A 12,524-nucleotide genomic window follows, 5' to 3' on the forward strand; every position below is an offset into this window, starting at 1 on the left:
AACTTTCACGGCGTCTTCCAAGATGTCGCCTGGAAACTTCAACCTCCCGTCTTTGGATTCAGAAAAACGACAACGGTGTGTATTCCAAACAAACTTTATAGAGTCATTATACACACATCACAGTAATAATAACAATAATAATAATAATAATAGTAGAAAAGGTTCAACGATTCCTAACGTAACATACGAGGTAAGAATGAGCTCAGCCTCATGTACCGCTGAGAAACAACAAATAACATTTAAATGTCCACAATGTAACAAAAATAACTTGAGTTTACTATTTTTGTTGTTACATTTCCAGCTTGTGCAAAAATAGAACAAACTTTTGAGTGTCTGGACTACAATTTTTTTTTTTTTACATATTAAGACTTGAAACCAAAATCATTTTTGCAGCTTTTATTGCTGAAATACTTCTGAAATCTTCAACCTACAGAAATCGTATCCGGAACTGAAAGTACCCTCGTAGTTTTTCTAAAGTGATTTTGACTCGAGAGGTTCGTAGCAGCAGGACTAGAACTAAGACCAGTATAACAGATGCTGGAGGACGTTTTTGTTAAATGAGGTTCTAGTTCTTTGTGGAAGTATCAGTGTCTTCGGAATATTGAATAGTTTCATCTGAAATTTGAAATGTCGATTTTGTTAAGCATCGAATAATTTGGGGAATAATAATAATTATTATTAAATAATTACAGTTACATTTTTTTTAAATTAATGAATTTATTTTCAGACACAGTTTAATATTCTTATTCCAATCATTAAAAAATATATTTTCTAAATGCAATACTATTTATTTTTGTAGCCTTTTAAATTATAGTTCCATAGCTTGTTACTCTTTTGGTATTGCCTGGTCGTACTGTTATACAAATGTGTTTGTATTTAATTTAAAAGGCTATTAATTAATATTCTTTAATTAAGAATATTAAAAACTGTGTAAAAAATATTTGAATTTGGTAAATAAATTCACTTTTTTTTTTTATAACGTAAATAAGTTTCCAAATGTGTGATGCACAAAATCCACTATTCAATATTCTGGTGTCACTGAAAATACTTCTTTATCTTTCAACTGGTCCAGCATCTCTTCCTCGTGTTTCTAGTGGATGATAAAACCCTCTGGTGGTCCAACATGTATGACTTTAGCACCTGTATCTTCACGGCTCCACCTACCAAAATCCACGGCAGATTATTTTGGCGGACTGACGAGAAGACGGTTTCCTATAAGTGACGACCCTCTAGTGAGCAGCTAATATACTGATAATCCAGACGGATTAACAAATGTTCAACAAAAGTACTTTTTTTTTTAAACAATCCTCAATGGAAACCTTCAAGATCCTGTTGAAGGTTTTTCCTGTTCGCTCTCCTCGTCCTCCTCGTCCTCGCGGTCGTCTTTGACGATCCCCTCGTCGATGCTCTCCAGCCTCAGCCTCTGGCCGTCCAGGTATCTGGGTCTGGAGGCGGACCTGGAGGAGGCCAGGAGTCCTGCTGGAAGAGCCAGCTGGTCCCCGAAGAGGGCGAGCCTGGCGTCGCTCTCTATACACTTGGCCAGCGTGAAGGCGAAGGTCTCCAGAGACTTGCAGGCTCCGGCGTGGACCTGGACCGGAGACGTGTCTTCAGCTGTGACTGTAGGAGGAGAACATTTATTGAAAAAAGGATCATCGGAGTGTTTGATGAGGCAAGGCGGGAAAAAAAAAATGACAAACACCTTTGGAATGTTCCACCTGGTCCTCGAAGGTGACGGAGCTCCTCCTCTTCCCGGCGAGATTCCCGTCTCTGCACTGAGCGTGGGAGGAGCCGTCGGTGGAGAAGTTCTCCAGCATCATCACGTCTGTACCTGCAGACCAACATCCATCAATGAAACAGGTTTTTTTTCTTAGTTCAAGTCCTTTTACAACTTTTTTTTTTTACCATTTCAATCGCTAACACACTCAAAACTAACTTCAATATAGACATTTATAACATGGTGTCAGAATCACTTATGACACATTCTTAATTCTACAGCCATAAAACGAGACGAATACAACTAAAAATGAAATTAAACTTACCAGAGTCTTGAGTGAAACTGAAGCCAGTGTCTCCGGTGCTGCTCTCAGGCACCAGCATGTGCCCCCCGCCCACCAGCAAGGCCGTCAGGTGAGGAGACATCCCAAGATCTGGAAACGTAAAAAAATGTGAACCTTCAACACACGATAATGATCATCATGATTAAACGGTCAAAAGCTGTGACGAAGGACACCCTGGACAGGCCACCGGACATTAACAGACCACCACTCACTGATGAACGGTCAGGGGGCTCATCAGTCGCTTTGAATATAATATTTTGATTTACTTAAAGGTTACACACATTTGTCACCGTTGCTTCATAATCCAGGTGGTCATAATGTTGTCGCGTGTAAGAAAATATCCATACACGTGAATATCACGATATATATTTATAACGACATAGTATTGATATTTAATAGCGCTGTACCGATTTTAAATACGATTTAAAAGCCAGACACAAAACTTAAAACTCAAAACTTTTATGAATTATAGTTAATACATTATGTAAGGATTACTTAATATTTTTATGTTGCAATAAAACTTCTGGCCGCTAGATGGCAGCAGTCATTACGTACTCCACAGCTTAAATAACAAATAAATCCTGTGAGATCTCGGCAATGACTGAGGACGAGAGGATACAGTCGAATCCAGTCGATTTTAAAGCTAATGTTTGGACATATTTTGGTTTCAAAACAGTCTTCGTCAAGAGTCATGTGGTCTGTAAATTCTGCAACACCAGAGTCAAGTACTCGACAATACTACAAATATACTTGTTACTACAGTATCACGACATGTCATATCGTTAACCCTGTATCGTATCACATTCACCTCAAAGTGTGTATTTTTTCTCTGACCTGTGATCCTGTTGGAGATGCTGAAGAGTCTCGAGGTTCTAGGGCGGGTGGCGAAGGACTCCCTGTAGTATCGGTCCCCGAAGCACATGCCCAGGATCTCCTTCCTCACCGTCTTGTTCCACAGGCCGTAGATCAGCGGGTGGCACACGGCGCTGCAGAAGGACAGCCAGGCCACCAGGGTCTCCAGCCCCGGGGACACGCTGGCCTGTCCGAACATGGCCTCGGTGCACACCACGCCCACGTAGGGCCCCCACGTGATCAGGAAGGTCCCGATCACCACCAGGATGGTGACGAAGGCCTTGCACTGGCTCCCCGAGTACACCAGGCTCCGCCGGCTCCCGTTGGAGGACGTGGACGTGCTGGAGTTCTTGCGTCCGTTTCTCTGCGACGGGTCCTCGTGGTTGACCACCACCGTCCCGCAGTGGACCTTGCGGGCCTTCACCCGGGCCACCCTGAAGATGACGCCGTAACACCCCAGCATGACGACGAGCGGCGGCAGGATGCACCAGACGACCCAGAAGGCGGAGTAGCTGGGCTCCTTGTGCCAGGAGGCCACGCAGGTCCACTTGTAGCAGTCGAACTCGAAGGACGACCAGCCGAAGAGTGGCGGCAGGCAGCCCACCAGCGAGTGAAGCCACACGTAGGCGATGGCGACCACGGCACGGTTCCCGGTGATCTTCATGGGGTAGATCATGGGGTACAACACGGCATAGTATCTGTGGAACAGAAGAGTGTTGCTGTGTCTCAAATCACATACTAGCGTACTCAAAGTTAGTATTTTTAGTGCGTTAGTGCGTCTCAATTCTTAGTATGCGAAATTTAGTGCGCCATGCACACTAAATTGGCGTACTAACACGCCCACAAAAGAGTATGGTTAGATGGACACTAACCACCCTAAACATCTGCCATCTTAATGACGTTTTAAACTGAAGTTACGTCATATATAAATGCATATATATTCATATACTTACAGGTGCATTTTCTGCAGCAGTAGGAGGATAAACACGTCTTCGGTGCTGATACCAGCTTAAATATCTCGCGAATATTTCGATTCTCATATTTTTTCTTTATTTCTTTTTCCAAAGTTGCAAAACGTGCTGCCAGCAGGTGTTGATAGCGTTCAAACAGCTGATTGAAACATCGTTAAATAGAAGTAGAAGAAGAAGCTGTCGCGTCATTTCCGGTTAGTGTGTAGCAGCAGTGTTTGATTTGAGACATACTATCTGTGGAGAATTTGCGTACTAGTTAGTATATACACTAAACTGATGCATACTAACTTCTAGTATACTACTCTTAGTATGCGATTTGAGACACAGCACGAGAGTTTGTCGTGTTGGCGAACGAATAAAAGCTCCACCCACCTGTCCACGGCGATGGCGGCGAGGGTCAGCATGCTGGCCGAGCTGATGAGCAGGTAGAGGAGGGCGGTGAAGTTGCACCACACCACGCCGAACACCCACTCCCTCTTGGCCGAGCTGACGGCCACGGAGGGCAGCACCAGCACCGACAGGAGCAGGTTGGACAGGGTCAGGCTGAACACAAACTTGTTGCTGGGCGTGAGGAGGTACGGCCGACGGTACAGGGTGATGACGATCAGCAGGTTCCCCAGGCACGCCAGGAGGTTGATGGTCACGATGGAGATGGACTCCAGGGCCGCCGCGCCTCCGCCGCCGGGGGCCGAGCAGTTCCTGCTGGAGTTCATGGTGAAGGAGCGAGGGGCTGGTCAGCGGGAGGAAATGATGAAGACTGCAGGAGGAAGAGGAGAAAAGTTGACGTCAATATAACAAGATACACCAAAATATAGGGGCGATATGATGCGTACCACAATACAGGGGCAACAATAAATCGTGATACTGTAGTAACAAGGATATATTTGTAGTATTGTTGAGTACTTGACTCTTGACTTGTGTTGCAGAATTTACAGACCACATGACTCTTGACAAAGTCGTAACTGCTTTCATTAGTTTTTGAAAGCAAAATGTGTCCAAACATAGGATATAGTCGAGTGTATCCTCTTGTCCTCAGTTGTCCCTGGGATCTCCCGGGATATGAATTTTCTTTTAGAAGTAGAAGTGTAATTGATAATAAGTCAACAGTTAGTTAGGGCTGATAATGGTAAAGTCTGGCAATACGAAGCGTATCACAATACAGGGGCAACAATAAATTGTCATTTTGTAGGATATATTTGTAGTATTATCGAGTACTTGACTCTGGTGTTGCAGTATTTACAGACCACATGACTCTTGATGAAGTTGTTACTGCTTTCATTTGTTTTAGAAAACAAAATGTATCTAAACATAAAATATAGTCGAGGGTATCCTCTTGTCCTCAGTTGTCCCTGGAATCTCGCGGGATATCAATTTTCTTTTAGAAGTAGAAGTGTAATTGATAATAACAAAAAAAATGTTACAGTACACAACAAAACTACATTGACACATTAAAGCCTAACTTTAACAGTTGTTGTCATGGTATTACATTCTTCATTATTATTATCAGGGAATCAAGAAGTATCTTTTTTTCTAAACATATTTTACAGAAGGTTTTAAGAATAAACAAGAATTGTCCTCTTTAGCATCTTGATAAATAACTTTTCTACTGAACACACTGATGAACTTGAACTGTACGAACACAGTAGCTCGTCCAGAATCAACTTCAAACATGGCGGTTTACAGATAAAACAGTAGAGGAAAAAAAAATCATTCTCAGCTTCCGTTTTGTGCGTAATAACTTGAGGTCAAGAAAACGTACAATGTAGATACACAAGTTTTTCTTGGAGGAAAATGATATTTGGGATTCAAAACATTTTTCCGTTCAATTATTGATTCAATGTTCTTTGTTATATCTAAAAATATCAATGATCTCCCTCTAGCTTCAACTTAATAATCTTGAATATATTTTTTTTTACGACAATACACACTTTCTACTACTTCAAATATTGTGTTTAAAATTGCAATGATCGTCATTATTTCATACATGTTATTAAATGTAAAAAATACTTCAACATTTTCTGTCAATTTATAGTTCATGATTTGGTTCCTGCTTCATAGATTTCAGTTCAGTTTTATGGATCATTATATGGAACTAGGATCAAAACTTTCAATACATAATACATTTAAACTTCACAAAACAAATTTACTTTACTTACCAAATATACATCTTCACTCTTTTTTATCGTTTTTTGTCCACAAGGTAATTTTAAAATGCAGCATTTTCTTATTTTAACCCAATTTTTTAGCAACTTATTTATGTAAACGATGCCCTTCATACCTAAGCTGATGTCAATATAACAATTCCAACAAAATAATATTTAATTCACTCGCACAACATGTTTTAACAAGTCTGATGAATTGATAACTTTATATTTGAAAGTTTAAACCCTAAAAGAAACGTCTTTAAAAAGTATCATTGACAATAACTTAAAACCGTTACACTACACATAAATAACGACAGTTGTTGTCATAGATCTGGAAGTAACTTTGAGTATCTTTAAATCTCTCTATATATTTAAAATATGGGTTTTAAAATAAAGGATTATTTAGCTTCGTAAAAAGAAAAATGACGTTTCTCAACTTTACGAGCACGTTAAGCTCGTTCACCCACAAAACATGTCGTTTCTGGGTTAAAACGGTCGCGTTTAAGGTAAAAGTGAAATAAAAATGTAACGTCGAAGGAAATAACGTAAATTATCTGCGTTAGGTTTTAAGAATAACAACAACTTGTGGTCAAGCTAATGCTAAAACTAGCCTCGGAAAGTTAGCCGAGCTCCCCCTTCATTGTCCCCCCGAAGACCCGACAACTTTTCTACCTGGTTCGGCTCGTTCCTCCTCACGCTCTCCGCCTCGGGAGAATCCATTTTTAGTCGCTTTTTTTTAATCCAACGTTCCGCATCCGAGTCTGAGATGTTCGGAGTGAAATCTTTAAAAAAAAAAGTCTCTTCTTCCACATCCCGGTCCTCGCTTCCCCTCGGATCTCCAGCGGCCAGACGCAGCTGCAATGGCGGCCACTTCAGCCCCCTCTCCCCGCAGACACCTCGGTACGTGGGTGGTCGACCGGAACATGTCGGATCTGTCATCGCGCGAATGAAATATTCGAAATAAAAGTTATTTGACATTTTATTTTTACGCAGCAACACGACTTAAAACTTTTCTTTTTCAATAAATAAACAAACCCGAAAGATTTTATTATTACTTTCTTACGTCCCAACCCGAGTAAAATTAAGTTGCAATATGTTTCGTGTGTGTTTTTAACGATTTTAAATAAAAAACGTATGATATTGTTGAAAAAAACTTTTGGACCACCCAACGAGATCAAAGCTTCCCGCACACGCATTCGTTTTTGCTTGTAGACCAATCAGCGACTGGTGTTATCACACGTGATGTCCACGTGGGTGGCTAGTCCGGATGTAAATAGTTTTTTTTTTGTTAATACAACTTTATTAGGATTAACTGCGTTGGATTTTAAAAAACAACTACATGTTGAGATAAGATTGTAAAATAACGGAACAAATATTTAAAAAATAACTTTTTCACTGAATAATATCTGCTAACCAATCACATACATTTTTACTTTTATTTTGCTGGCACAATTATCAAAGAAAATAAAAAATATATTAGCCAAGGAGGCTATTTTCTTTGTTTTATTGCGCATTTCGTGCAATTAAAATGTATGTTAAAATGTGAAAACTTTAATTTAGTAAATATTGAATACCCTTTTTATGAGTTTGAGTTTTGATGAATATTGTCCAGAAGCCCCTTACTCTGTATTATTTATCAATAAATCAATAATGGTTATGAAAGGTTAATTAGGCTTTATAAAAATACATAATTATGGTTTATAATATTAAATTGCTTATTATTACAAGCCTTTTAAAGTAGTCTAAGTGGTGAACTTGATGCGTAATGCATTCTGGTTGTATAATTAATATAATATAACAAAATGACGAAGAATAAACTGCAGTATAATAACTTTTTCTAGTTTCAAGACAAATAACTTAAAATAATGTTATAGTACAAGATGATTTATGGAGCTTTACTTCAAGTTCACTTTACCAATAATAGTATTTTTAATAATTATAATTTTATTACATAACACTTTATTCAGTTGATTCTCAATTTGAACATGTGTTTAGAATGTTTTTATGTTTATTGTCCAAATAAACTGCAGTTATAGGCGAGTCTACCTTTAAGGATTTATAAAGTTCTAATGAGGGAGTACTTCATCCATAGTACTCCATCATTGTATACGTAAGATTTAAAAGCTGCTGTTTGAGAACAATCCACTCTCAACCAAAGCACTTTAATAAAGACGTTTTTTTCAAAAGTACTCGTCAGTTTTACAAATACACACACACACCATCTTCAAGACAAAAGTTGTATGACAACAAAAGCAGGATCTAAAAATTGATATTAAGGAAGCAAACCTTCATGAAACATGAAGTAGAAACATGATGAATTCAATAGAGGGGTTTCGATGTGTTGCACTTGACTTACATCGCATCATACGACTATTATTGACCTTTTTATATCCCCCTGCTGTCACCGAAAATAGAGTCAAACTGCAGTAGCATGAACGTCAAAACTAAAACTTGAGCATCGGAGTTTTTGGAGCGTAGTCGACTAGAAGAGACACCATGAGACCCTGAAACGAAACAATACATCAATTAAATAGAGAGCTGGAGGAGGGTCATCGTATTCAACTCACCATGATGGTCCACTTTCGATTCTCCGCCTCCGGGAAGACGAGTGAGCGCGGACAGTAAAACACTTCGTCGTCCACTTCTTCCATTTTTCGAGGCAGACAGTGCAGGAAGGTCCAGTCTGGTTTGGCGACACTGGCAGTCTGAGTAGAAGCAGGTTTAGTTCAAAATATATATTTTTAAATTGTTGATGACATTCTTTGGTACCTTCATGGTGATCTGGTATCCGTGGAAGTCCTTCAACCTCTTCTTCTTCTCCTCCTCCTGGCCCATACTTATCCACGTGTCGGTCACCAAGACGTTGCTTCCTTGTGCCGCCTCCATGGGGTCAGAGGTCAGAAGCAACTGGGTGCCATGCTTAAACAAGTAGATGCACATGTGGGTTCCATTTAAAATCTGATTCTTTTTACTTTATTTAACTCATTATTACCTGCTGTGAGAGTCGCTGAGCTTCTTCAACAACACTAGGGTCAGGATCATAACCCTGAAGTGTCACACAGAGGGAGAAATACAAGACAGTATTTAAGATTACTTTTACCACAATCTGCACTTTAAAAGTATTACAACTTTAATTAAAAACTATATTTGGAATTGAATAAAGTTGTTCCTGTTAAATATCTGTCAAAGGGGTTAATGTTTATTTTAACATCAGCATTAACTTAATCATTTGAAAATAATTCCTTCTCACAATTTACATCTTCTCCTTCAAATATTGAGTTTAAGATTTCAACAATATACATATACACCTAACTAAAACTAAAGATGTTTCAGAATTTTCAGTTGTTGCCATGGTATCCAATTAATCATCATTATTATTATTACCAGGGAATCCTAGCTAGCTTTTATTATATATGTTTCACTGAAAGTTTTAAGAATAAACAAGAATGTTCTTCTTTAGCATCTTAATAAATTACTTTTCTATTGAAGAGAACGTTGACGTTCACGAGCACATTAGCTCGTCCAGAATCAACTTCAAACATGGCGGTTTAGAGATAAAACAGAAGAGAAGAATGTCATATCGAAGGGTTGAATTCATTCTTCGCTTCCGTTTAGTGTGTAATAACTTGAGAAAACGTACAATGTAGATACACAAGTTTATCTTTGAGGAAAATTATATTTGGGATTCAAAACATTTTTCCGTTCAAATATTGATTCAATGTTATTTTTTTAAGGATTTCAATGATCTCCCTCTAGCTTCCACTTAATAGTTTAAAGTTAATAGGACACACTTTCTTCTTCAAATACTGATTCTCATATTGCAATAATTGTCTTTGTCTCCTGCATGAATGTTACTGAATAAAAAAATATTTCATCATTTTCTGTCATTTGAAGTTCAATTCCTGTTCAGTTTAATGGGTTTTTCTATGGAAACCAGGATCTAAAACTGTTAATTGAGGTGTTGGAAATCCTGCTATCATAACCAATATAACTCTATACCTTTAATTATTTAAAATAAGTTGTTTAGAAATTATGGTTAATTATCATTTTTCATCAATCATTGATGAAATCAGATAAATCACTATTTAATCAAGTTTATTATTTTAAAAAAAGCGGCTGCAGCTTCATTCCTTCTTCCTTTTGTTCATTAGAATATGAATAAATTGGCTTTGATGACTTAATTTCTGGTGTCAACTTATGTGTAAAAAAACTTGACAAAAAGAAAGATGTTACATAAAAAGACATAAACCTTCGGTGTTGCGATTTTAAGATGAACCCCGAGCTTGGCGGCGGTCATCATGAAGGAATGGAGAACGTTGTTTCCGTCGCCGATCCAGCTCACCGTGAGCCCACTCAGGGATCCATAATGTTCCTGAAGCAGAGAGAGGTTTACAATCCCAGGTGAGAGCAGCTGGGACAGGGGGGGACGGGGTCACCTGCAGGGTGAGGAAGTCGGCCAGGATCTGGATGGGGTGGTAGAGATCGGAGAGGCCGTTGATGATGGGGATGGACGCCTCTTTGTGCAGCTGCTCCAGGGTGGAGTGGCTGTAGACCCGAGCCAGGACGATGTCACACAGTCCAGAGAGAACCCTGAGGTGATGAAAGAGACCAGTCAAGAAATAAAATAAATTATTTCAGCTTTTTTTAAACAGCAACGGCTTTGGTAACAAGTAGGGGTTTAGAAAATATAGATACAACATTTTCTTTTCATGATACTGTATCGATATTCGACAGCACTGTATAGAATTTTTTTCTTAACTTTCTTTTTGGCTTCACATTTTTTTTTGGGTTTGAACCATTTACAGTTTAATTAAATATTTTTTTTATATTGAATTTAAAACGCTTCGAATTAAAAAATATTGAATAATTGAAATGAAAATATAACAAATATTGAATAATCGAAATTAAGATAAAACACATATTGAATAATTGAAAATAAAATAACAAATATTGAATCGTTGAAATGAAAATATAACAAATATTGAATAATCGAAATTAAAATATAACAAATATTGAATAATAGAAATTAATTCAACCTTACAATATTTGAAAAAAATTAATTCAACCATTTTAATTGTTTTACTTCCATAGACTAGCCACTAACAATAAAACTTGTATTTGTATATATATATATATATATATATATATATATATATATATATAATCTATATATAATAATATAATACATATATTCTATGTTGTTACAATAACGGTTTCTGATATTTTTTGCTATGTTTTGGGACTAGAAACGTCACACAGAAGTTAGGGAGAAACTAAAAGGGCAAAAAAATACGCCCAAAAGGATACATAAACCAGTGATATGAAGAGGTCATATTGCAATACATCATTTTACAAACAAAAAAATGGAATAGCTATTTAACTTCTCATTATTCCCGGACAATTTTCAATAACGCTACCTGGCTGTGTCCTTGGAGCTTTCATTCACGCCGAGGTGGATGTCCTGGGAGGTGAGGAAGCACGGGTGACCCCCCAGCAGAGCAAAACCTAGGTTCAGAATAAATAAATTAAAGATAATCTTCCATCACTTGACAGCATCCCTCACTGCGACCCCCACGATAAACTACAAACAATAAAGGATTTAATAGTTCAATGTATGGCTGCAGGACATGTTGAATGGCTGTGCTGGGACCAGTGTTGTAGTAGAACTGCGTGGTCAGCATTGCTGTGAACTGCTGATGTCCACATGCACTGACATCCACATGGAAGAGGTTCTGAGGGTCTCACCTGTCTCTGTGGACATTCTGGTTCTGGTGCTTCTCTTCTCAAATATCATAGCAATGGACTTCCCTTGTAGAAGAGGGAGAAACTGAAATGGAAACGACGAGATAACGTAACGTCTCTTATATAAAAAAAATAAGTTTAAATAAAGTTTCAAACCTACTTGTTTCTGATGTTTGATCCGATGCTTCAGATCCTTAGACACCCACAGAAGTCGTTTTATTTCTTCGGCTGTGAAGTCTTTTAAAGTCAACATGCTGCGGCCCTTTAAGTCCACTGGACAGTTGGAAACAGATGCAAGTCTGGAATATATATACATATATATATATATATATATATATATATATATATTTAAAAAAAGAGTTTCATCTTCGTCAAGTTCAGCAAAAATCAATCGACTTAAGCAGCATTTTCTTACCTTAATCCCCGAGTTGGAGAAGTGAATAATGTTCTAACACTGTGAAGTGTTTTGCTCAGAGTTAACATATTTGCAGAGATGGTCTCAGTGATAAGAGTAACAACGAGAACTATGTGGTGCGATTATTAAAGAGTTCAGTCACAACGAGGCAACGTGGAGAAGCCACGCCTACTTTGACAACCGGAAGTGGGCGTCGTATTATTTTTAGATGTTTTTTTTTCAACTGTACTTTATTAAAAAAAACTCTTAAGATTTCAGTACTGGATTTAAATAAAAAATAAATGCTAAATTTACTGGAATCCTTAAACTCGCGCAACCTTTTAAATTGATCAAAAATGACAAT

General features: G+C 38.0%; 2 protein-coding genes across 4 annotated transcripts; both read right to left on the reverse strand.

Annotated features, from left to right (window-relative positions):
• Positions 1-78: 78 nt before the first annotated feature.
• gpr161b (G protein-coupled receptor 161b) lies at positions 79-7,104 on the reverse strand. Of its 2 annotated transcripts, none has more exons than XM_087803735.1 (7): positions 7,060-7,104; positions 6,697-6,956; positions 4,253-4,637; positions 2,892-3,607; positions 2,040-2,147; positions 1,700-1,828; positions 79-1,611 (listed from the first exon to the last, which is right to left on the reverse strand). In XM_087803735.1, exons 3-7 carry the CDS (start codon positions 4,591-4,593, stop codon positions 1,322-1,324), a joined length of 1,584 nt encoding a protein of 527 aa, XP_087659861.1. In that variant the 5' UTR covers positions 4,594-4,637; positions 6,697-6,956; positions 7,060-7,104; the 3' UTR covers positions 79-1,321. The 2 variants fall into 2 exon arrangements, with proteins under 2 accessions (XP_087659861.1, XP_087659860.1); XM_087803734.1 differs by having other exon boundaries at positions 79-1,617.
• Positions 7,105-8,190: 1,086 nt separating this feature from the next.
• otc (ornithine transcarbamylase) lies at positions 8,191-12,319 on the reverse strand. 2 transcript variants are annotated; one of them, XM_087803813.1, is made up of 10 exons: positions 12,182-12,319; positions 11,927-12,065; positions 11,770-11,851; positions 11,442-11,529; positions 10,461-10,614; positions 10,274-10,396; positions 9,017-9,070; positions 8,794-8,943; positions 8,592-8,729; positions 8,191-8,528 (listed from the first exon to the last, which is right to left on the reverse strand). In XM_087803813.1, exons 1-10 carry the CDS (start codon positions 12,247-12,249, stop codon positions 8,469-8,471), a joined length of 1,056 nt encoding a protein of 351 aa, XP_087659939.1. In that variant the 5' UTR covers positions 12,250-12,319; the 3' UTR covers positions 8,191-8,468. The 2 variants fall into 2 exon arrangements, with proteins under 2 accessions (XP_087659939.1, XP_087659940.1); XM_087803814.1 differs by having other exon boundaries at positions 11,927-12,039; positions 12,182-12,205.
• Between the last annotated feature and the right edge of the window lie 205 nt (positions 12,320-12,524).

This window comes from Callionymus lyra, chromosome 12, assembly GCF_982586985.1.
Source record: "Callionymus lyra chromosome 12, fCalLyr1.hap1.1, whole genome shotgun sequence".
NCBI lineage: Eukaryota > Metazoa > Chordata > Actinopteri > Syngnathiformes > Callionymidae > Callionymus > Callionymus lyra.